This window comes from Mirounga leonina, unplaced genomic scaffold (assembly GCF_011800145.1).
Source record: "Mirounga leonina isolate KUSES-001 unplaced genomic scaffold, KU_Mleo_1.0 Mir_200, whole genome shotgun sequence".
Taxonomy (NCBI): Eukaryota; Metazoa; Chordata; class Mammalia; order Carnivora; family Phocidae; genus Mirounga; species Mirounga leonina.
In genome coordinates, this window is record NW_023270503.1 from 25,621,956 (window position 1) to 25,645,167 (window position 23,212).

The 23,212-nt window shown below is 58.3% G+C and overlaps 2 protein-coding genes across 3 annotated transcripts in view; one reads left to right on the forward strand and one right to left on the reverse strand.

Moving 5' to 3' along the window:
- The window catches only part of MED24 (mediator complex subunit 24), a 36,856-nt gene extending 36,197 nt beyond the window's left edge, over positions 1–659 (reverse strand). For both annotated transcript variants that reach the window (XM_035027043.1, XM_035027044.1), the window contains exon 1: positions 523–659. The gene's annotated coding sequence lies outside the window, so the exon portion shown is untranslated. The remainder of the gene's footprint in view (positions 1–522) is intronic.
- Positions 101–21,226, forward strand: THRA (thyroid hormone receptor alpha). The gene is made up of 9 exons (XM_035027048.1): positions 101–340; positions 11,089–11,441; positions 13,849–13,916; positions 14,519–14,619; positions 16,517–16,664; positions 17,308–17,513; positions 18,736–18,882; positions 19,516–19,774; positions 20,416–21,226. The coding sequence occupies exons 2-9, from the start codon at positions 11,389–11,391 to the stop codon at positions 20,664–20,666; spliced, it is 1,233 nt and encodes a 410-aa protein (XP_034882939.1). The 5' UTR covers positions 101–340; positions 11,089–11,388; the 3' UTR covers positions 20,667–21,226.
- The last annotated feature ends 1,986 nt before the right edge of the window (positions 21,227–23,212 follow it).

Sequence of the window (23,212 nt, forward strand, 5' to 3'; positions counted from 1 at the left end):
CCGGGGCGCGGCGGGGGGCGGGGGGCGGGGGCCGGCGGCGGCGGCGGCGGCGGCGAGGCGGCCTGCAGGGAGCAGCCGTGAGCCGGCCGGGCGCGCCGAGCCCGAGCCCCAGCCGGAGCGGGGCGGGGGAGGGAGGAGCCAAGAGCGGCCGCCGCCTCTGCCGGAGGAGCCGCGGGGCCGCCACACTCGCCCCCCGCCCCCCCCCCGCGCTCGCTCGCACTCACACCCGGGCGCTGGAGGCGGGCGGCCCGGGCCCCACCGGCCCCCCATGGACGCCCCCGGCACGGGGCGCTGAGACCCCCGCGTCGCTGCCCAGCCCTGTCCAGCGCGCCACGCCGAGGTAAGGGGGAGGGAGCGAGGGGGCATTAATATGCAAATGCCTCGCGATTGATTATGCAAAGCCGTGGGGCTCTAGGGCCAGCTCCCTGGCGGGCTGGGGGCGCCCGGGGGGTACCCGCTGCCAGCCTCAGCTTTCCCCGGCGCCCCGGTCACCCTGTCACAGTCCGGGAGCTCGCAACTTACGCCCTGGGGAAGGGAGGTGTTGCTGGGAGGTCGGTGGGCCCCGGGGTTCGCCGGCAGAGATGGCGTCCAGGCCTCCCCCTCGAGGGCCCGCCCGGCCTCTGTCCGGCCCGTCTGCTGCGCACTCCCGGGCCCGGCCCCGCTGCCGGCCGCCGGAGCTCCCCCGCCCGCCGCGGTTTGTTTACGGTGCGCCGGAGGCCTGCCCCCCCCAGCCCCCACCCCTAGCCTCCGAGGCAGAGGCCGAGGCCGAGGCCGAGTGGCCTTTGCAAAGCCGCCTCCAGCTGCGGAGGGCTGTATGAGTGGGGTGGGGGGTGGGCTTGCACAGGCCCCGGGAGAGGGAAGTCTCCCCACCACCACCATTCCACCCGCCTCCCCAATTGAGCATGGCTCTCTGGTTGCAACACTCCTAATTGCAAAAACGCAGCTTGGAGGGGAGGGAGTGTGTGTGTGTAGGGGGGAGTGTATGTGAGGGTCCCTAGGTGATCTGGAGAGTTGCAAGCTAGTGCGGTTGGGGAAGAGAGGGAGGAAGGGACCTGTGTTGTGTGCCTCCCCCCCCTTGTTTCCCTCCTTTTGCAACGTGTCTCTGGTGCCCCTTCTGTGCCTGGGGCCCTCCCTTGTCCGGTGTGAAAGAAAGGCCTGGGGCGGGGGGCAGGGATGATAGGGCCAATGGAGAGAGCCCCCCTTTACAGGGGTGGAGGTCGCAGAAGAAAAGCCAGTGGGATAGGAGCCTGCCCCTCAATGATGGCTCTGGCCCCAGGAAGGGGAAGGGATGCAGGGGGCTGTTGTCCCCGACGAGGGAGGGGAAGCAAATGTGACATGCAGACACAGATATGCCCACACAGACAGCCACATGCATGCACACCCAGGGACACCCAGGCAGACTCAAGGACAGGAGCTGCTGGACACACCCACATGGGGACAAGGGAAGAGGCAGGCTGCCGCTGCACCGGGGAGCTCAAAGGGGTGGGACACACCCACGGGAGACCAAGAGCAAGGAGACCGATCCATGCACATACCCACGCACAGGGTCACACGGAGATGCTGTCACACACAGGGGCAAGGAGGAGTCGCTGTCACCCACACGGAAAAAGTCACTATCATCGAACGCATGCATGAACACAGAGCAATTGCACACAGCCGCACATTACAAAAGACCCTGTCACTCACAGCCACACACGTGCTAGCATGAGCCCAGTCCCACAGGCATCATCCCCTGCCTTGACAGTGACTGTCACTCAGTCAAATGCAAAGGCAGTTACACATCAACACATGTATACACAACTTAGCAACAAGTATTTTCCTGGACTCTTACAGTGGATCTCTAAGGTTCTGTGTACAACAAAACCTCTACTCCAAGGAAAAGCAAATTCGTCTCTGTGAAAAGACTTTCCTGCATAATGGTGCAAGACATGCATTCATGATCATATTCTCAGTCTCTGTCGCTTGTCATTTCCCACCCCCCCTCAATGGTGAGCTCCTTGAGACCTGGGAGAATCACTCCAAGAGCTCTGGATCCCACCCAGAGCCTAGCACAGGAAGTGCTCTGTAAATACTTGTTAATTGATTGCCTGGGAACTCCATACACAGGTGTACTCATTTGCACACAGTCCCAGGGACTCAGGTGCAGAAGGCATTCACAAGGCTCAGGTCCACACAGTCACAGGTCCACGTGGACAGCCGTGTCCAGACATCCCCAGACGTGCACACTGTAGCTGTGCAGTCAGGCGCACCCCTAGATGCACACACAGTTGTAGATTTTTTTCCCTCAAGCTTCCTCCTGTCTTCCTCTAGGCTCAGCTTTTTTTTTTTTTTTTTTTTTTGAGGGACAGAGAAACAAGAGCAAAGAGAGCAGGGGCAGGGGGGTTCCAGAGGGCCGAGTCATGGGGCTGAAACAATGTCCAGTGACTTCCAGCAGCTGAGATTATCCTAGCTGCTGTGGGGGGGGAGGAGTTGGGGAGAGCCAGCTCCTAGGGAGCGGTCCCTCTCTCTACCTTGAAAGCAAACGCGGGATCTAGCTGCTCCTGCCAGGGTCGTTTGTCTGAGCTTTTCCTGGGACCATTGACTTGGCCTCGCCCCCTCCCAGAGGAGTTCCTGCCTCCCACCATGAGTCTGGCCCCTTGTCCCACCTCTGCCCTCCTGTCTAAACTTGGAAGCCTTCCTTAGGAGGCCGTATGCTGGTGAGTGTCTGGGTGAGTGATGTGTATTTTTGACTTGGAATTTCTCTCTAACGCTGTCTCCCTTTTGCTCTGTCTTGCTGTGTCTGATTCTCCCTCTCCTCGTTTATCTGACAGTCTGGAACTCTCACCCGGGTCGCCGCCCCTGTCTACCCCTGCTCTTGTCTCTGCCACAGCCTCCTTTCTCAGAGCTGGGAACTGGCAGTGATGAGCTTCATACTTTTCCAGTTGTTAAGACTCAAACCCCGCCCCTCGCCCCGCCTGCCCTGCCTCTGGGGTCAGCAAGAGGTTGGGGTGGGGGGGGTTGGGGGGCTCAGCTGGCTGCTCAGGACATCCTGCGCTTCCTCAGCACTGCAGCTGCAGCAGCAAGTTTTGGGGGCTGAGAGTGGGGGGAAGGGACGGGGGTCAGCTAGAGCTCACGCTGACCTCTTAGGCTGACAGGCTCAGCCAGGGCACACCAGCTGGGTGGAAGCCCCCGGTCTGCAGGCTCCAGCCAGCTAGCTCCTAAGCGAGCCAGCCAGGAGGCTCCCCCACACACTGACCCACTGGAAAATTGTCACCCTCATGGGCAGTGGCGGGAGTTGGCAGGGCCCGACTGAGCAGGGTCGGTGGCACTGCTCACAATGGCCTTTCTCCACACCCCTGGCAGCTGAGATCCACCTCGGAGATGCCCAACAGCTGTGCCCTCTGCCCAGCCTCAGAGCTTGGTTCTGAAGGTACAGCTGCCCAGATTAGGTGGGGGGCTGAGTGAGGCCCTGTCTCATGAATGTAGGCTCCAGCCCGGAGTGGGAATTTGAGCCAGGGGGTAGTGGGGCAGGGGCCCCAGAGCCCAGGGGGGCACCAAGCGTTTCTGGCCATGCTCCCCTCCAGCCATGACCTGTTTGGATGAGGAGGCACTGGTAGTGATTCTACCCTAGATAATCCATAGGCTGCTACAGAAGGGGAATTTGAGGCTCAGTCACAGGGGAGACATAGCTGGATCAAAGAACAAGCTATGGTTCCTTTAGCGGATGATATACTCTCATGGTTAAGAGGAGGGATTTTTTTTTTTCTTTTCTTTTTTTGGAGCTGGAGTGCCTGGGTTTGAATCCCAGCTCTGCCACTTGCTGGTTGTATAACCTTGGGCAATCGATTTAACCTCTCCCATGCCTTGTCGGTAAATTGAGGATGAGAATACCTATCTCGTTCAGTTTTTTGAGGATTCGAGGAGCTAGAATATATAAAATGCTTTTAAAAGTGCCTGGTGCATAAGAAGCACCGTATGTGTTAGCTGTTACAATGAGGAAGCCTGTGGGTCTGGGGTCCCCTGGATTTCTTGGAGAAGCTGGGTGAAGAAGTGGATCTCCAGATGTCACAGGAATGGGATGGGGGTTGGGGAGGACAGTGGGTCCCTAAGCTCCAGCCTCCTCACCCTTGCTGTCACATCTCTCTCCCCACAAGTTTGTTTTTTTTTTTTTTATATTTTATGTATTTGACAGAGAGACGCAGCGAGAGAGGGAATACAAGCAGGGGGAGTGGGAGAGGGAGAAGCAGGCTTCCCGCTGAGCAGGGAGCCCGATGCGGGGCTCGATCCCAGGACCCTGGGATCATGACCTGAGCCGAAGGCAGACGCTTAACGACTGAGCCACTCAGGCGCCCCTCCCCACAAGTTTTTGCAGCCTGGAGCCCCTCTGCCTCTTGCATGTCGAGTGTACAGCACCCTACCTGTCCACTAGGGACACAGCATCCCAGCCACCTACCGTCAGTCAGTCACCCAGGACCTAGTGCTGGCTGATGGATACCCGATTCCCCATCCCTGCACCGAGGGGGCATTAGTGTGACGGGTGGTGGCACTGAGTAAGGACCAGTGGGTGGGTGTGGCACCTTGAGGGCCCGCCTGTCCTGGGTTGCCTCTCTTCCCCTGTGAGTCTGGTGATAAGACTCCTCTCTCCCCCAAATCCCTTTTCGTCAGCCCCTCCCCTTCAAGATGCAGCAAGGACAGTGGAGGACAGTGGTGGGCCACTGGGGAGCCGTTGGGGTGGGAAGCGAATCTTAACTCAAGTTCTCACGGTTGCAAAGGGGCCTTGTGCCTCTTGGGGAGGGAGGCAAGCATGCCTATAGTGGAAAGAGCACTGGCTGGGAGCTGGAGGCTGGGTTTGTGCCATTCCCTGGTTGCTGACTTTGGCCTGGATTTTCCTCATCTGGAGACAATGATGCCCTACCTCACTCCCAGTGGAGGGTAAATAACATAATGTGGCCTGACACCTGTGTTCAATCCGGGTCGCATCCTGGCTTCATAAGCAATGCCTGTGGATGCTCCTGTTCTTCTGGGGCCTGGCGTGCTCCAGGGAGGGGATCTACATGCCCCCCTGGAACCAGAGACAGTTTCCAATCTCTCACAGGGGCATCTGGGGCTGGTGTGTGCTGATGGTGGGGGGGGGCATTATATGGTTTTCAGGCATAGGGGGTGTTGTCTGCCCTCCTCCCTGGCAGGCCAAGGTCGGGGTAACAAAGGGGATCTCCTTCTAGTATGCCTTTGTATGAGGTGGTCCAGAGGGAGGGGTCAGAAGTTCTCTGGGTAGACAAGGAAAGCAAGGTGGAACTTACTGGTGCCCAGGAAATGCTATCCTTGCTCCCCTGCTCTGAGGATGAGCACTTAGCCTGGGGACTAGGGACTGGGGTTAAAGGTTAGGGCCAAAGGCAAAGCCTCGCCCCCCCCCCCCCCAGCAGTGGCAAAGAGCAGCCCCAGCCCACCTCCCCTTCTCCCTCCTGTCTTCCTCTTGTAAGGAAGAGACGAGTTCTTGGCTCCCAGAGCCTGAGCTGTCTGTTTCATTTTCTCTTTTACCCGGGCGCGTGGGCGGGGGAAAGGGAGCGCGGAGCCGAGGCTATGGGCTATTGGTGGCTATCGGAGTTTTTGTACACATCAGTGAGTGGGTGTGTTGTGCGCGCATCCATGTGTGCGTGTTTTATGCATGTGTGGGCTGGGGAGGGCTCTGAATATCTGCTGGAACCCGGCACCGGGAGCCGCTCTGCGCATGCGCGGTGAGTGTGTGTGTCTGCACGTGTTCGTGTGTGTGCCGGAGACTCAGCTGCATTCACTTGCTCGCGCGCGCTCTCTCTCTCGCTCTCTCCCGCTCTCTCCTGTGTCTTTCGCGCGCGCACACACACACACGCACACACACACAATTTTCAATCTCTCTCTCCCCATTCCCTCCCTCCCCCTCTCCTCCTCCTCTAGCCCTCGCCGCGCGCTGTCTCTCTCCCCCCTCCCTCCCTCTTTCCCTCTCCCTCCCTCCCTCTCTCCCTCTTTCCCTCTCCCTCCCTCCCTCTCTCTCCCTCTCCCCGCCCCCTCCCTCTGCCTCTGCCAGTTCTGCTTGGGTGGGGGCTAATTCCCGCGTCCCTGGGGTGCTTGGGAGAACATCCCTGCCTTTCTCTTTGCCTCTACCATTCTCTTCCCTCCTGGACTGTGCTCCCCAGGGCTTGCAGACAGCTCCTCTCTATGGCCTCCTGGGTAGAAGGGAGTGGGGAAGGGAGGACCCCAAGCCCTGTGCCCATGGTGCCATCTGCAGCGAGTGCCTTGGCCCCGTGACATTCATGCCTCCAGCATTCAGCTGCCCTAGCTCCCAGCTCCGATTACCCTACCCCGCTGGCTGCTGGGGGGAGGGTGGGGAAAATGTGCCATGCCCAGCTTGGGGGTGCTCCTAGCTGCCTTCTTGGCTACTTGGATCTCCCGCTTCCGTTCCTGAGGGGAACTGGGGCAGAGGCAAGAAGTTCTGTGGGTTGGCAGGGAAGGGGCTGAGTTCTTGAGTGTGGGTGTGGGCTTGGGGGATGGAGTTGACCTCTGGACCTGGACACCCACCTTGATGCCTGACTGGAGCTGGCCCAGGGTGGGAAGAGGGAGAGGAGAGCAACAGGTGGTTAAGGTTATGGGGGGGGTGGTGAGGGATGCACAGTCTTTCCAGTCTTTGATGTTAATACTGGGCATCTGGCCCAAGTCAAGGCTGCTGTTTATGTCTTTCTGTCTCTGATCTGCAGGGGGGAGTTTCCTGTTATATTCTTTGGGGGGAGAGAATCTTTTGTTTAAGTAACCATTCGCCCCCTGTCATATCCCCCACCCCCATCTCCCATTCTCTAGCCTCCAGGGCCCCTTGGTGAGCTAGGAGATCAGACTTAAGGCTCTATGCCCTTAAGCTCCAGAATTGCATCTCACAGGGCCCCCGGTGAGAGCCCACCAAGGAGTACTGCCTCCCTCTTCACCTCCCTCCTGCTTGCCAAGCCGGTGCGTCTGTGTATTCCTCTGCCATCTCATACCTGCCAAATAGTACCTTCCTTCCCGCCTTCACTCCCTTCTTTCCTGGCACTAGAATAATAGTGAGTTGGGTGGGGCTGGCTATTCAGTCCATACCTGAGAATAGAACAGGGTGACCTGGGAAAGGAGAAAGAGGTCCTGGCCCTGAATGGGACCTACCCCTTCTCAGAGGGGAGGGGGGGACCCTGTGTTCTGCTGCAGCCTTCGCTCTCACCAGAATCCCAGGGGCTGTTGGTGTTTGTGGCTGCCCGTGGGAGCCCACTTTGGCATCGGCGGTGGTTTGCACGCAGATGCCTGTGTTTGCCTGTGCATGCCCCTGTGTATGTTTGGGCTACAGTGGCCACCCGGGCCCCTTAGCATCACCCTTCTTGGCGCCCGTGGTGTGGAGTCAGGGCCTCAATGCCAGGTTATTGGGGGGAGGGAGTATCTCCCCCACCCCTAGCATCAGGCAAAGGGGAAGGGGAAAGGGAGGCGTGAACCTACCCACAACACTATTAATAGCCCACATGCCAGGCCACCAAGAACCAGCTGTCACCGTGGAAACCATTTCTACTCCCCCCTCCCCCAGCCTCCATGGGGTGGGACTTAGGCGGGGCATGAAGCACCCCCCACCCATCTTTCTTTGTTACCTTTCTCTCTTTGTCTCCCCTCTCCTTCATTTGTCTCTCCTCCCTTCCTCACCCCTTCTGTCCCCCATCCCCCATCTCATTGCTGCCTTTCCCTCTACTTCATTGTCATCCCAGCTCTACCCCCCATCCCTGCCCATCTCTTTGTTCTTGCCCCTCCCCTTCCTCCATCATCCCTTTTGCCCCTCTCCTCCTCTTTCTCCACTTTTCTCAGCCCCCCTCTACCCGTGTGTGTCTTTTCCTCTGTGGTTGGCAAGGAGGAGGGCTGGGCTTTCTTTAGAGCATTAAGGACAAAGTCCAGGGGCCCCAGACAGATGAGGCGAAAGCCCAGAGCAGACACTCAGAGGAATAGTGTGTGTAGAATTTGGGGCTAGGTTCTGGGGACAGAGAGTCCCCTTGGGCCTGCAGGACTGCGGAATGGGGCAGTCCAGCAGTGGGAACCTGGTGTGGTGCCCACGAATGCCGCATTGGCCTCTTGTCTCTGTCCCCCCATCGCAGAAGCACTTAAGCTTAATGAAATGCTTCCCCCTCCGTGGGCACCTTGCCCATACTGCCACCCAACCGCTCTTATCTGACAAAGAAGGAGTGGGTGGCCGGCCCACCCGACAGGTGGGTCTTGCCATCCGGCTGTCCAGTCTAGTCTCAGAACCCCCCAGCTCCACCTCCCCTTCTTCAGGCTAAGCCTCCACCTCTGCAGGGCAGGTGCCAGGAGGGAGCTTGAGGAATTAAGCTGGACTCCAGGAAGAGGGGAGAGACGCTGCCCTTCAGGGCGGTCATCCCTACCTCACCGCCCCCCCCCCGCCTCCCCACTGCCCTTTTCCTGCCCACAGCTAACACAGGCTCACAGGGTCTATGCCTCCCTGCATGCTGGGCCTTCTGCTTGCTCTGGGTTGCCGCAGAGGCCCAGGTATGTCCCTAGAGACCAGGGGTCCCCAGGGGTTGGTTCTCCAGTCTCTTGCTTGGTGCCACGTGAGGGTGCCCCGAGCACTGGGGCAGCACCTTGCTCCTCTGCCGTTGCCAGGGGTCAGTGTGGCCCGGTTGCACCGATGGGCCCCGGGGCGCCATGCAGCTCCGCACAGAGGTGGGGCGGAGAGGGAGCTCGCCCCTCCCCCCAGCAGGCACGTGCAAGCCCTTGGCAGTGCCCAGACACATTTGGAGTTAAGGCCGGGGAGGGGGAAGGGAAAATAAACATGGTGGCCTAGGCTGGCACTACCCCAGGTGTGCCTGTAGCAACTGGCAGTGGTAGGGGTGCGGGAGGAGGGGGTCCTCCGGGGCGACGGCCCCGAGGCAGGAGCTGCCCAGGCCATGTGGCTGCCGCTGGTGTTCCCCGCCCAGCCTGGCCCCCGGCGGCCAGTGCCCATGCGCTCCACCCTGGCCCTCTTTGCCTGCCCCCAGGGCCTGCTCCCCAGGGCTGCCCCTCTCTCAGCGTGCCCACTCCTGTGCTTGCCTCCTCCCATCCCTGGGGGCGCTCGGGCCTCCGGCTGGCGAGTGGATTTTTCCAGCTTCTGTAAACAAGTGGTGGCTGCGTGCCAGGTGGGCAGGAGACAGGCGGGGGCTGCACCGCAGCCAGGGTGTGCCAAGCACCGAGGCACAGCCTCGGGGGGGGTACAGGGAGACACCCAGAGCCAGAGAGAGCGAGACATTCAGATGCGGACGGACGGACCGAAGGAAACCTCGCCGGGCACAGATAGAAGTGGAAACAGAGGCAACAGAAAATGGCCCTCTATTGTCCAGCCCAAGCCCCATGACTTCCCTGGCCCCCAACCCCTCAGTGCTCTGGCGAAGAGCGGCAGGCCCCGGTGCCCAGTCCCTGGGCATCCCCACCCACTCCTTCTCCTCCCCCTACCTCCACCCCTTAGGGCTGGCTACGCCATTATAAATTTATAACAGGAATTTCTTCACAAGCCAAGAAAAACTTGACCTACTTTCTTGACGGCTCCCTGGGCTAAGGCTCCCCGCTCATTGCCCCCCCCCACCAAACCCCAGTCTCCTGTCCAGTCCCCGGTGCCCAGTCCTGGTCTAAGGGGGTAGCAGAGGCACCAGGGGCCACCTTTCTGCGCTCCTGCCATGTTCCTCATGCGGGGGGCTCGCCTGGGTGCAGAGGCCCTGTCCTGTCACCCTGCCCTGCCCAATGACCTGACTTATCTCTGTTTCCCCTCCCACCCTGGCTCCTTATCAGTTCCTGGGGGTGGGGCGGGGGGCCCAGGGCTGAGGTCTCTGGTATAGCAGCCACGTGAGGGAGGCTGCGTGTGGGGAACTGCACCCTTTGTCCCCCTCTCCCAGGCTCACACCAGCCGGTGTGTGCAGACAGTAAGCCTCCGGTCTGTAGCCCATGGTCAGAGGGGCAGTGTAGACGGGAGGGTGGGCCCAGGCTGGCCCTGCCCTGGACCCCGGTTGGGGACAGACGCTAGCATTTGAGGCAGGCTGTGAGGTGCTGCTCCCCGAGCCACCTGCTTGCTAGCTGGGTGGATGGGAGTGAGTGACCCAGCTGTCAGAGCCTGCATCTTCGTCTGTAGGGTTCTGGTGCCCACTTCAGAGGGGCACATGTTATCCATTCAGATGGCCTGGTAGTTTCCTGTTTCCTTTCCCTTGCTGTCCTGGTGGATGGCAGCCCAGCTAAACCAACTGGGAAGTCTGGCCCTCAGACTGGGAAGTGTGATTTGGGACCTTGTACAGGAAGTTCTGAAGTCCTGGGTGGGGGGGTGGGGGTGGTAGTGGCTGGGATTGGGGAGTCATAATTTGGTCAGCAGCAGAGGGGAGGTCAGCTCCCCACTGTTTTCAGCACCTCTCTCCATGAAGGCACTCAGGTGGGCATTCCCGATCCCTGCGTGCTGCCCCCACGCCCCACCCTTCCTTCTCAGATACCCCCCACACCTGGGCTGAAAACTGCTCATCTTGGGTCCCCTCTTGCCCTATAATACCTATACGTCTTACAAAAACTCAGCTAGGGGGCGCCTGGGTGGCTCAGTCGTTGGGCATCTGCCTTCAGCTCAGGTCGTGATTCCAGGGTCCTGGGATCGAGCCCCACATTGGGCTCCCTGCTCCGCGGGAAGCCTGCTTCTCCCTCTCCCACTCCCCCTGCTTGTGTTCCTGCTCTCACTCTCTCTCTGTCAAATAAATAAATAAAATCTTAAAAAAAAAAAAAACAACTCAGCTAGAGGGGTGGTAACAATAGCCAACGACTAATGGATGCTTATCAAGGGCCAGGCCCTTAACTGAATGTCAGGCTTGAGACATGGTACATGATTGCCTTCATTCTTTTCCTCCATACCTTTCCAAGTTAGGATGGGTATCTCCAGTGTTGCCTGCTGCACCTGTTGATCTGACAGTTTGTCCTGGTCCCCTCTCTGTGCTTGCCCCCCATGCCCGCCACCATCTTGTGATGAGCCCCTAAGAGCCCAAAATGTTGCAACCAAAGGAATCCTTCTATCCACTCCCACCATGGCGCTGCCTTATCCCTGCCTCTCTCTTCTCTTTGCAGGGACTTCTGGACAGGACAAGACTCTAAAGCTACTCCCTCAGTCCAAGACACTCCCCCCCTCGGACCCAGCTTGCCCTCAGCCCTACCACCTGCCACTCCCTGGCCCCTCTCACCGCCCACCCCCCTCTTGGGGCACAGGGCATGGTGTGACAGGCCAAGTGCTGAGGCGGGCACCATGGGTGCTGTGCCCTAAGGCCTGGGTGGCAGGGGGTGGGTGGCCTGTGGGTGTGCCGGGGGGGCCATTGTGCCCACCCCAGTCTCTTGGCGTGCTGGAGGGCATCCTGGATGGAATTGAAGTGAATGGAACAGAAGCCAAGCAAGGTGGAGTGTGGGTCAGACCCAGAGGAGAACAGGTAATGGGTCTAGCAGCCAGGACGTGCCAGTTCCTGGGGAACAGGCATGTTCATCACCGGCCTGGGCAAACGAGAGCTGAGCTTGGGCCTTTTAAGCACCTCTGGAGGGATGGGCATGAGACCAGCAAGCCTGCTGTCTACCTTTGCCCAGGAGATGAGGTCATGGCCACATGTGGCAGGGAATTAGGCACCTGGATTGAGAGGTGTCCATTTCTGAGGGGGAAGGTAATGCAGAGCAATGACAGGTGGCAGGCACGTGGCTCCTCGACAGTGCTGGGGAATCTCACATGCCCTCCCAGTGTCCCTCCACTGCTCTCATCTGAGCATGTGCAATGCAAACAGCCTTGCCGCTTTCCCCCTCTCCTTACCAGACCAGCGTGTGGTCCAGAAGCCATGGCGCGTGGGACATGACATTTCAGGGCACGTGCACCAGTGACTGTTGGTCCCAGCCCATGCTTATATTTGGAACCTATTGGGAGCCCCACAAGCTCTTCCTTGTTCGTGGGCAAGAGTGGGCACTGCCATGGGGCTCCTCCCAGGAAGTGGAAGTGAATGCCAACTCTGAAGGGTTTACTCACACGTGAAGGAGGAATCAGCCCTACACACACAACTAGGGATGCATTACCTGTGATCTGCATGGCTCTTGAGTTGCCCAGAGGGTCTCCACTTCTCCCATCGGCCCCAAGTGGCACAGAGCTCTGTCCCAGTTGGCATGAAGCCCCAAGAGCTGGGTACAGCCTGTGCCTATGGCCAGGGAGAGGGTGGGGGTGGGGGTGCTCTGGGGAGGAGTGTGGCTGTTGCCTTGGAGACCAGATCTTGAGCCAAGAGGCCAGAGGCTTGGCCAGGCAAAGCCTTGGGGCCCAAGTCTAGGTCCCTGGAGGGATGGAGGAGGTGGATGAAGCTGGCAGTTCGGTGGGACACCCCAGGTATCCCTCCCTAAAGCCTCACCCCAGGGGGGCTCTGAAAAAGATCTGGACTGTCACTGCATGGCTCTCACTTGCAGCCTCTGTACCTCCCTGCCCAGACTTCTGTGAGTCTGGGCGAGTCTGCTCCTAATTCACAGAAAAACAGGAATGCATGTTCCGGGTCCCCTAGAGCTGCATCCCCTCCCCCTATCCTCCTCCCCTCCCCCATGTCCGTGCGCCACCTTGTGGCTGTCCCTGGGACTGCACCCAGAGGCTGTGAGGCGTCATCGTTGAAAACCGCAAGCTCAACTGGAGGGTTAGACTGGGCCTGGAGAGGCCCCACTCCTGCTGGCGGCAGGAGGGAGATCTGAATCTCCAGTGGTTGTAGAAATCAGACAGGGGTAACCCCCAGGGGGCCCGGAACATAGACCCGTTTGTGATTGTGACCCTGGCCAAGGTCACTGTGTCAGTGTGTTGGGCCCTGCGTCAGGCTCCGGGGGGCAGAGCCCTGCAACATGCCACACGCAGGGTGGATATGGGAGGTTATACAATCCGTGCATGCATGTAGAGGCTTATGTAACCTGTGTGTGCTGAGGTTATGTAACACGTATGGGCCGAGGCTGGTGACATACATGTGCAGTGACTGAGGGTTGCTAATACCTTGCATGGAGGAGCTCAGAGCGCTTGTCCCGGCTCTGACTCCCGGGCGAGGCGTCACCAGGCACAAGTGGACCTTCGGTTTGTTGCTCTGCTAAATGGAGGCCACGAACAGGGTGACGCTGGAAGTCTCTTCTTACTCTCAGATTCCAGGTTCTAGGTTCTAGTCGCTTGGCACTGTGTGTTTTCAATCACTGCGGTTATTCACCATGTGCGCATGACCTGGAAATCAGGCAACACGTTCACTGGGGGGAGGGGGTGGTATTATTAGGTGTCTGTCCAGAGGGTTGTGTAACGCATGGGCATATCTAGAGGTCAGATAACGCATTTGAGAATGCCCTGAAAATTTCATGGGTATATAGATCCTGGTGCGTATTTACTATGCTTAGGTTTACACTGAAGGCTGCATAGTTATTCAGATGCGCTGGTCTTATGTTACGTATGTGGGTGTGTTCTAAAGGTTATATAGCTCTAAGCATGTCCTAGAGACTCTTTCTGCATAAGTGTCATGTTATTGAAGGCTTAACCATGTGGATATCTTGTAGATTATTGGTGTTTAAGGTTCTATAATGTGCACGTGCGCACACGCGCGGGCACGTGTGTGTGTGTATGTATGTGTTTGGGCTCTAGAACATGCCTGTGTCCCAGCCAAGCCCTGTATCTCTCTCCCCAAAGCTTGTAGATAACTGGACCCTTCTCGGTGTTGTCAGCTGACCTAGGGGTGGAGGTAGAATGAGGACACAAGATGGAGGGAGTTGGGCCTGGGGGATTATATAAAGCTATTGGATGAGAAGGGGGCTGCCCAAAGACTGGTCTGTGATTCTGCCCACTTTGCCCCCATGCAGTGCCAGGTCACCAGATGGAAAGCGAAAAAGAAAGAACGGCCAATGTTCCCTGAAAACCAGCATGTCAGGTGAGCCTGGCTGTGTGTGCCCTTCTTCCCCACCCTCAACCCTGCCAAACCAGCCTAGGGCTCTTTCGGGCCCTGGGCATGGACCAGCAGCTCCTGTGTCCCTTGGGGAGAGCCTCCTAGAGGGCTTGGGACGGACTTGTCTGGAGGTGAGGGGGGTGATAAGGGCATGCCCCAGCCTTTGAGGATGGATTAGGTCAAGAAGGTCCTCTTCCCTTCTCCGATAACCCCCTTGCCTGAGCCCAACCCCCCTGCACCCCTGGATCAGGGTCTGGGCTAAAGGGCCAAGGGACTGTATTCCCCTGAGACGAGCTGCTGACAGGTGCTTCTCCTCCTCCTGCACCCCCCGCCCCTCAGATGCAGCAAGAGAAAATCCCCAAATGGGCAGTCGGAAGAACTGGGATTCTTCATGTTCTTAGGGAAGGGGATGGACAAGGTGACCTCTGATGTGTCTCCAGGATTCCGCCTAGACACAAAACCCCGTCAAGGAGGCTGGGCTAGGGGATGGGCCAGGAAGGAAAAGTTGGGGGATGAAAAAGTGTAGGAGCCTCTCTGCTGGGGGCCCAAACCATGCCTGCCTGCCTGCCTCCCTTCCTCCCTCCCAGGGTATATCCCTAGTTACCTGGACAAAGACGAGCAGTGTGTCGTGTGTGGGGACAAGGCAACCGGTTATCACTACCGCTGCATCACTTGTGAGGGCTGCAAGGTACGGACCAGCCAGCTCCTGCCCCTCCCCCACCACCCGAGCCCCCATCTCACCCGCCTTAAGGCCCTCAGCACCTGGCAAGGACAGCCCTATAAACATGCCCACCTGTTTGCACCACCATTGCTCTCTCTTTCATCCATTTGTTCATTCACAGTCTCTGCTCTGCCACTCATACGTACGATGCCTAATTTCTCTGGGCCTCAGTTTCTTCATCTATAAAATGGGGATAATCCTGCTACCTACTTCAGAGAGCTGTCGGGAGAATTAAATGAGCTAATTCATACAGAGTATTTAAAACCGTGCCAGGCACGTCAGAAGCGCTCAGTAAACCCCAGCTATCGTCCATCCATTTGGTGGATCAGGTATGAGGGATGTAGTACATGCCCTGCCCTCCAGCTGCTCACAGCCTACCAGAGAGAGGCACACTAGAAACGAACACTGTTTCAAAATGTGGTCCGGGGCCACCCTCAGTACGAGCTCAGTGCAGAGCCCCGGGCCCCATCCCACCCTACTCAATCAGAACTTTTCGTGGTGAAGCCTTTGTGGACTCTGCCTTGAAACAGGTTCCCCAGTTGCTTCTTCTTGCACCTAGAAGGGAGAGAACCAGTGCTGGGGAGGGGGGCATGGTGGGGCCCAGAGCGGGAGGGGATGCCAGGGTGTCCCTGGGCAGAAGGGACAAGGTCATAGGCTTGGGGGGCCTTAGTTAGATCTCACTTTGCTCATTTTAACCTGCAAGGGTTTTCCAGGGTCATCACCTCGTGAAAATGTAAGACTTGCCAAGAAACAAAAGTATTTAAAACTATGTTAAGGCTTCCAGTTGCTTTCTCTCTTAGTATCAACCAAGCCAAGAGCCCCGGGGACTTAGGGTCCCGTAGCAGGGTTCCTGGAGCCATTTGCAAGCAGTGTAACATAGAGCAAGGATCCTCACCCTCCAGGACAGCCAAGTCCCAGAGGAGCATCCCCGAAAGCCAGAAATGCCTTGGTCCCCGCCCCTCCAGAGTCTGATGTTGTAGGTCTAGAGTGAGACCCAGGAATTGGTATTTTTCGTAAGTGCATTAGATGATTTCAGTGCACCGCAGGATCTGTGAACTCGGACCTTGTGTCCCGTAGCTCAGGTCCAGTTCTGGCTCTCCTGCCCATTTGGCTAAGATGACTTTGGGCAGATTGCTTAATCTCTCCAAACTTCAGATTCCTAGTCTCAAAATGGGTTTCTACCTCATGGGGTTGGCACAGCATCAGATGCGATGATGCACCAAAAATAAATAAGTAAATAAATAAAAAAGGCTTATAAGTGCCTCATCCTGAGCCTTCAGCACATATTAGCTCTTGGTATTGTTACTGCCATCTTGATTCTTGAGGTTTTACCTTTAAAGCAAAGACAAAACCCGATACATAGAATTAAACAGTTTCTCTTAAAGCTACTAGAAGTGTCCATACACGGTGTCTTTTCTTGATTTTTTTTGACCCCCCCCCCCCCATTTCAAGAGTTCCACCTGCGTGAGCAGCAAGCAGCATGTATAAGGATGGTTTGCGGGGCAGGGGTCCGTTTTATTTTCCGAGTTGTTTAGCAAGATGGAAAATGAGGTATCCGTTGGACCTCCAAAGCTGCTATTCCTTCAGGCGTCGTAGCACCTGACACCATCCCAGACTCATGTCTCTGTACTGTGGTCCTCATCCTTACCCCTGCCACCACCCACCCGCCCCTGCCCCCCCACAGCCTAGGAGCTGAGGACACGTATTTCTAAGGTCCTTCGGCCCAGCCAAGTGATCCTGGGCTTGCTGGTGTCAGGAGGACGCCAGGTCCCCTCACTAACCCTCCACGCCCCAGTGACCTGCACGGTCAGTTAGGGCAGGGGAGGTCACGATCGCTCCGTGCTCCAATCTCCCTCCACCCCAGGGCTTCTTTCGCCGCACAATCCAGAAGAACCTCCATCCCACCTACTCCTGCAAATATGACAGCTGTTGTGTCATTGACAAGATCACCCGCAACCAGTGCCAGCTGTGTCGTTTCAAGAAGTGCATCGCCGTGGGCATGGCCATGGACTGTAAGGGGACGGGGGGGTGGAGCCAAGTGGCTGTGGCTGGGCGGGCGGGGGAGGGGGGGCTGCTTCAGGTATGACTGCTTCCTGCCAGGGGATCCTCAGGGCCCACAGCACAGAGTGACGATCCAGGTCAGGCTGATGGTGGAGTGAGTGTTCAGGATCTTGGTCCCTGCTGCCCTTATCCCTGGGGAAAAGGAAGCAGGAACCCTCCATGAGCCCTACTTCCTCCCGGTGCCTACCTGCCTTTCAGCAGGTCAGGGCCTTAGAGTTGTCGGGTAGAAAGAAGTCCTGAGGACCCCGGCCTGGCACAGTGTTCTTGACTACAAGAGAAGGCACCCCACTTCTGGGTGAGAGAGGGCATCTTGCATCGGCTAGGGATCAGGTAGCAGGGTCTTCTAGTAACCACTGCCGTCGTCACCCTTTAGACCAGGATGTGATAATCGTCTGGATCAGCTCAAATTGGAGTTGATGTGGTCCCAGCTGATTATCATGATCCGGGTTGTACCACCCAACTTCCGGGTGATCTGGGAAGTCACTTAACCTTTCCGGCCCTCAGTTTCCCAACCTGTACATTGGGAAGAGTAGTTTCTGAGCAGGTTGTGGAGAGTGGCATGCAAAGGGCGTCGCGTCTCTCTGCTCTTGACAGTGGTTCTAGATGACTCGAAGCGGGTGGCCAAGCGCAAGCTGATTGAGCAGAACCGGGAGCGGCGACGGAAGGAGGAAATGATCCGATCACTGCAGCAGCGACCAGAGCCCACTCCCGAAGAGTGGGACCTGATCCATGTTGCCACAGAGGCCCATCGCAGCACGAATGCCCAGGGCAGCCACTGGAAGCAGAGGCGGAAATTCCTGGTAAGGAGGGAGGGGGCTCGCGGAGGGCGGCAGCCAAGTGCCCAGGAGGGAGAACGAGCTCAGAGCCTTGCCTCCTTCAGGAAGCCTTCTTAGTTTAATCTGACCCGAAGCTAATGCTCTCTGCAACTTGGCAATCCTGAGTCATGCACCCGTGTGTGGGTTGCTGCTGTCAGAGGCCTGCCTGGTCCATCCGACTGGGGGCTTCAGGAGGACAGGGCCTGGCCCTCCTCATTGAATTTCCAGAGAGCAGGGGCAACCTCTCCCTTTTTTCCTGCCCACAGTGACTGGGAGGAGAGGGTAAGGACCCAGTTATGTAACAGCATTCGGGGGCGCCTGAGGGGTGCCAGGCATTGTGTTAGGCTCTGGCAAAACTGAGTGCTGAGTGAACGGTCGGTTAGGGAAGAGATGGACAGTTGGTTGTATATGGCGAGTGAAGGCAAGGGAACTGGCATCTGGTTCCCGGGGGGAGTGTGCCAGTGGGTGGAACAGTATATTACCAAGAGCACAGGCTCCAAGACCAAGCACATGTGGGTACAGTGGTCAGGATTCAGACTGCCTGGGTTCTGATCCTGGTTCTACCACTTACTAGTCTTGTCACCTTGGGCTTATTACTTAGCTGCCCTATGCCTCAGTTTCCTCATCTGTCAAATGGTGGTAAGTAGAACATCCTCCTCATAAGGTTAAATGAGATATATAAAACCTGTCGCCTCGGGGCGCCTGGGTGGCTCAGTCGTTAGGCGTCTGCCTCCGGCTCAGGTCGTGATCCCGGGGTCCTGGGATCGAGCCCCGCGTCGGGCTCCCTGCTCAGCGGGAAGCCTGCTTCTCCCTCTCCCACTCCCCCTGCTTGTGTTCCCTCTCTCGCTGTCTCTCTCTCTGTCGAATAAATAAATAAAATCTTTAAAAAAATAATAAAAAAAAAAAACCTGTCGCCTCGTGCCTAGCTGCGTATTAAATATTCAATAAACATAGCTTCTATTATTATGATATTACTTCTACTACTGTTGTGATCATTGTTATTATTAGCCGACTTGTCGCTCTGGCTCTGATCTATTCTCTGCCCCAAGGTGAAGGAGAAGCGTTAGGCCAGGGACACAGCAGTCCCCGGGACACTGGCGGCCCCTCGTCCCCAACCTGCCTTGGAGCTCCCCCTGGTGGGCAGGGAGCCTCAGTGAGAGGTGGAAAGGGGTCTGCAGCCCCAGCTGACCCCTGTCTCTTCCCTTAGCCGGATGACATCGGCCAGTCACCCATCGTCTCTATGCCGGATGGAGACAAGGTGGACCTAGAGGCCTTCAGCGAGTTTACCAAGATCATCACCCCGGCCATCACCCGTGTGGTGGACTTTGCCAAAAAACTGCCCATGTTCTCCGAGGTGAGTGGCGGATGGGAAGAGACATGGTGCCACACTGGAGGGGAACTGGGCCTGCTCCCTGGGTCACCCAGTGTCAGCACATGCTCATCTGAGGTTCTCTGGACAGGGAGCAATTCCTGTAGGTCAACACATAGCGAACACGCACGCACGCATGTACACATGCACGTGCATACGCGCGCGCGCGCGCACACACGCACGCACGGCTAGCCAGTGCCTAAGGACCCAAGAGGCTCCACGTGTCCAGCCTCCCAACCCCTCCCTGCCCCTTTCCCCCCACATCTCCATAACCATCCTGGCTCCAGCAGCTTGAACGTTGTCATTTTCAAGGGCACTAACTCTGGGCGCAGGTTGTCTTACTAGCTGTGTGTCCTTGGCCACGTTACCCAACCGCCTACCTCACTTCCGCCCTCTGCAGTCGGGCTGCAGATAATGATGGGCGCTAACTCATAGGCATGATTGTGAGGTTTAACGACAAAGGGCATGCCCGCGGCCCAGAGCAAGGTTAGCTGTTCAGAGTACACCTTACTGGCTGAGGCCGGTGGGGACCTCACAGCTCCCAAAGCACACCCCCAGGGGACACTCGCGGGGAGGCAGGGGCGTGCTGAGTGTCCCTGTGGCCCTGCCACTCCGCAGCTGCCTTGCGAAGACCAGATCATCCTCCTGAAGGGGTGCTGCATGGAGATCATGTCCCTGCGGGCGGCTGTCCGCTATGACCCCGAGAGCGACACCCTGACGCTGAGCGGGGAGATGGCCGTCAAGCGGGAGCAGCTCAAGAATGGCGGCCTGGGCGTAGTCTCGGACGCCATCTTTGAACTGGGCAAGTCACTCTCTGCCTTTAACCTGGATGATACGGAAGTGGCTCTGCTGCAGGCTGTGCTGCTAATGTCAACAGGTACCTGCCTCCTGGCTGGGAGGGCTCAGAAGCTTCCAGGGGCCTGGAGCTTGGCTGGGCCCTGGCCCGTCACTCTCCTCTTCCCTGAATGCTACAATCTTTGTCCCCCAAGCTTACCTCTGTGCCTGGGCCCATTCTCTGTGCCCTGTCCCCTCCTCTGACACCCATCCCCTCCTTGGTTCTGATGTCCAGGCCCATCTGTTGCCTCCCCATGCCTCCTCTGCTCCTCGTCCCATCTTCACCCCATTCTTTCTCTCGGCCCCCCCATCCGCTCTCTGTTGCCCACATTTGCCTTTGTTCCCCCACACCCCCCCAGGTACCTTCTGTCCCCCATCCCTCCTCTGTCCTCAGTCCCTTCTCCCTGCCCCTCATCCCCTCTGCCCCTCTGCCCACCAACCCTTCTCTTTGCCCCCTTGTCCTGCCCTGTCTCCAGGTTTCCCCTCTCTTCCCACCTCTCAGTCCCTCTGTCTTCTTTATTCGTTACCTCTCCAAACCCCCGGCGCCCCAGCCTCCTCCTCAGCCCTAGCTCTTGCTCATGTATGCGCCCCACCCTGTCTGTGTCTCTCTCCCCCTGCCCGCCTTAGCCTCTCTGCCTCCGTCTCCCTCCACTCACTCGCCCTCATGCCGCTTCTCCCCTGCAGACCGCTCGGGCCTGCTGTGTGTGGACAAGATCGAGAAGAGTCAGGAGGCGTACCTGCTGGCGTTCGAGCATTACGTCAACCACCGCAAACACAACATTCCGCACTTCTGGCCCAAGCTGCTGATGAAGGTGACTGACCTCCGCATGATCGGGGCCTGCCACGCCAGCCGCTTCCTCCACATGAAAGTCGAGTGCCCCACCGAACTGTTCCCCCCACTCTTCCTCGAGGTCTTTGAGGATCAGGAAGTCTAAAGCCTCAGGCGGCCAGAGGGTGTGCGGAGCTGGTGGGGAGGAGCCTGGAGAGAAGGGGCAGAGCTGGGGGCTGAGGGAGGCCCCCCACCCCTCTTCTCTCCTTCCTCTCGTCCTCGGATAGATTCAGCTCCCACACACACCCCTGCACTGCCCGTCCCTCCTCAGAACCTCCAGCCCTGGGACAGGGCAAACACATGAACTTGCTATGAAAAGGACAGTGTGGGAGGCTGGGGGACCGTGTCCTGCAGTTCCCAGGACCCCATCCTCTAAGAAGGTAGGGGAAGGGAGGGAGAACTAAGAGGGGACAAGCCATCTTGACCGTAGGGGATGGAGGAATGTGGGGTGGGGGGAAGATGCCCTCAACTCAGCCCCTACACACACACAAGAGAGAGCCCCACTGCCCAGATCCTTGACCGAGGTTCCCCCTCCAGGCTAAGAGCCTCTCTGCTCCCCCAGATGCCTGGGTGCAAAGAAAGACTTGGCTTGGCTCCTCCCCCCTGGAGGTTAAAAATTAGTCATTCTAACTGCACTTTGGAAACCAGGCAAGGGGAGAAGATAAATGAAGAAAAACTAGACAGAGAGAAAAAGAAAAAAAAGAGTGAGCGACTGATAGAGAGAGAGAGAGAGATGATATTAAGTTATTAACCGAGGCTGGCCCCCTACCACCCCTAAGCACTTTGAGAGCTGCGCCTCCCCCCAAATCAGAGAGAACTGCCCCCCCATACCAGGTCCCCCAGGGTAGGGCTGCCGATCACAGCCGTGGGGTAACCCAACGGGGCCCGGCCCACCCCCCCTTGCCTTCCCCCCCCCCTTGTGCCCCTTCGGCCCCCCCCCCCCCCAGCCCAGTGCTCCCTCTGCTCTCTGCCACTCGTGCCCGCTGAGTTCCATCTACCTCTCACGCTGGATGCCAGCTGGCCCCTCACCAGCCTGCCCTGCTGCCCACACAGCTCCCCTCTCAAGTGCCCAGCCCCAGGGGCCTCTCCCTGCCCCCCCCCCACTCCTTCCACACCTTGGCACCCACACAGGAAAAACTGTGGCTCCACCTCCTGCCCTCCTCACATCTGCAGTATTAGCTACAATCCAGATGCTGCTGCGCTGGGGGAGGGGGCGGGGGGGGGCGGTGTGTGTGAGCTTCTCCCAGAGCCTCCACTCCCTTAGGACCCTGTCCCGCTCTGTCTTCTGGGCTCTCTCTAACCTCTGCCCTCTTCCCCACTCCCACTCAATGCACTAACCCAGACTCGGGGCGGGCAGGCACCAGAATGGGGGTGCCTAGACAAATGGCACTTAGTTGGGGCCCCAGGGGAGGGGGCGGTTGGTGCTCCTCCTTTTTTCTTTGAAGCTCTTTAGGCCAGCCGCCCCTCTGCCCCTAGGACCCCTTTCCCCTCTTCTTTTCTCTAATTCAGGGACTTTGGCTTGAGCCACCTCCCACCCTCCTGGTGAGGAGTGCTCTGTTGGTCTGCACTTGGGTGAGCTGCCCTCCTCCTCTTCCTTTTGGCTATTGCCCACTGCCCACTCCACAGGGGAGAGAGGGAGGGAGGAGGTAGCCCTCCCATGGGTGGGGGGAGGAGGGTGGGGCGGGACAGAGCAGACCAGAGGGCCCTGGGCTCAGGGCTGCATGTCGGCAGGGATGGATGGGTGGACCTAGATGCCCCCGGAAGCCATGGGGAATGGGGCAGGGGCAGGGGGAGGGGTGCCAGGGCTTCCTGCGCTTTGCACTATTGGGGCAAAAATGTCTTAAGCTGTGGGGAACCTGCCATCCCACCCTGACCCTCAGCCTGCCACAGCCCCCTACACACACATACACACACACGCACACACGTGCGCACACACACACGGGAAGGCAACGCTATGCCGCCCAACAGGGCACGTCCTTCCCCCACCGTGCAGGTGTTCTGACGGGGGCGGAGGGCCTGGAAGAACATCTGCGGTCACCTGTGCATGTGCCTGCCCGGCCCTCCTTGGGCTCGTGGGCTGCCCCTGCTGTCTTTGTCTGTCTCTCTCCTCTCTCTCTCCTGGGGTACTGATTCCTGTATTACTCCAGTCCCATGGGTAAGCCCTCTTGTACCCTCCTCTGGGGGTGCACCACCCCTGGGGGCCCAGTGGAATTCCTGACCTGTCTGCTGTCTCCCCCATCCTTCCATCCCCACCTCAACCCCCCCCCCCCCCCCCCAGTCCCCATTCTCAGCCATGGACATGGTGGAGAAAAGGCCTTGAAGGGGCTTGGCCTCTTACAGGCACTTGGGAATCCCTCCCCCGCTCCCCCTTCCCCCAGTCATACGAGCTGTGATCCCCTCCTCCTCCCCCCCATCTCTGACCCCTCCCCCTCACTCTAGGTGATGTGGGGTGTATGTGTGTGTTTCTCTGCGTGAATGTGTGAGCAAGGACACGTGGTGGGGCAGGGGCCAGGGGACTCAGGAGCACCACGCACCTGCTCTAGAGGCAGCTGTCCCAGTCCCTGCTTTGGAAGTGGGGGACAGGGCCCTCTCCTGGGGGCCATTGGTGCTAATGTGGGGGATGGCCTTGACGTGGGTGCTTAGCATGCCTCC

Excerpts from the sequence above, each read along its gene's own strand:
- THRA (XM_035027048.1), top strand. The coding sequence starts at position 11,389 with ATGGAACAGAAGCCAAGCAAGGTGGAGTGTGGGTCAGACCCAGAGGAG. Across the intron at positions 17,514-18,735 it reads AGCAGAGGCGGAAATTCCTG|CCGGATGACATCGGCCAGTC; the intron begins GTAAGGAGGGAG and ends CTCTTCCCTTAG. Across the intron at positions 18,883-19,515 it reads AACTGCCCATGTTCTCCGAG|CTGCCTTGCGAAGACCAGAT; the intron begins GTGAGTGGCGGA and ends GCCACTCCGCAG.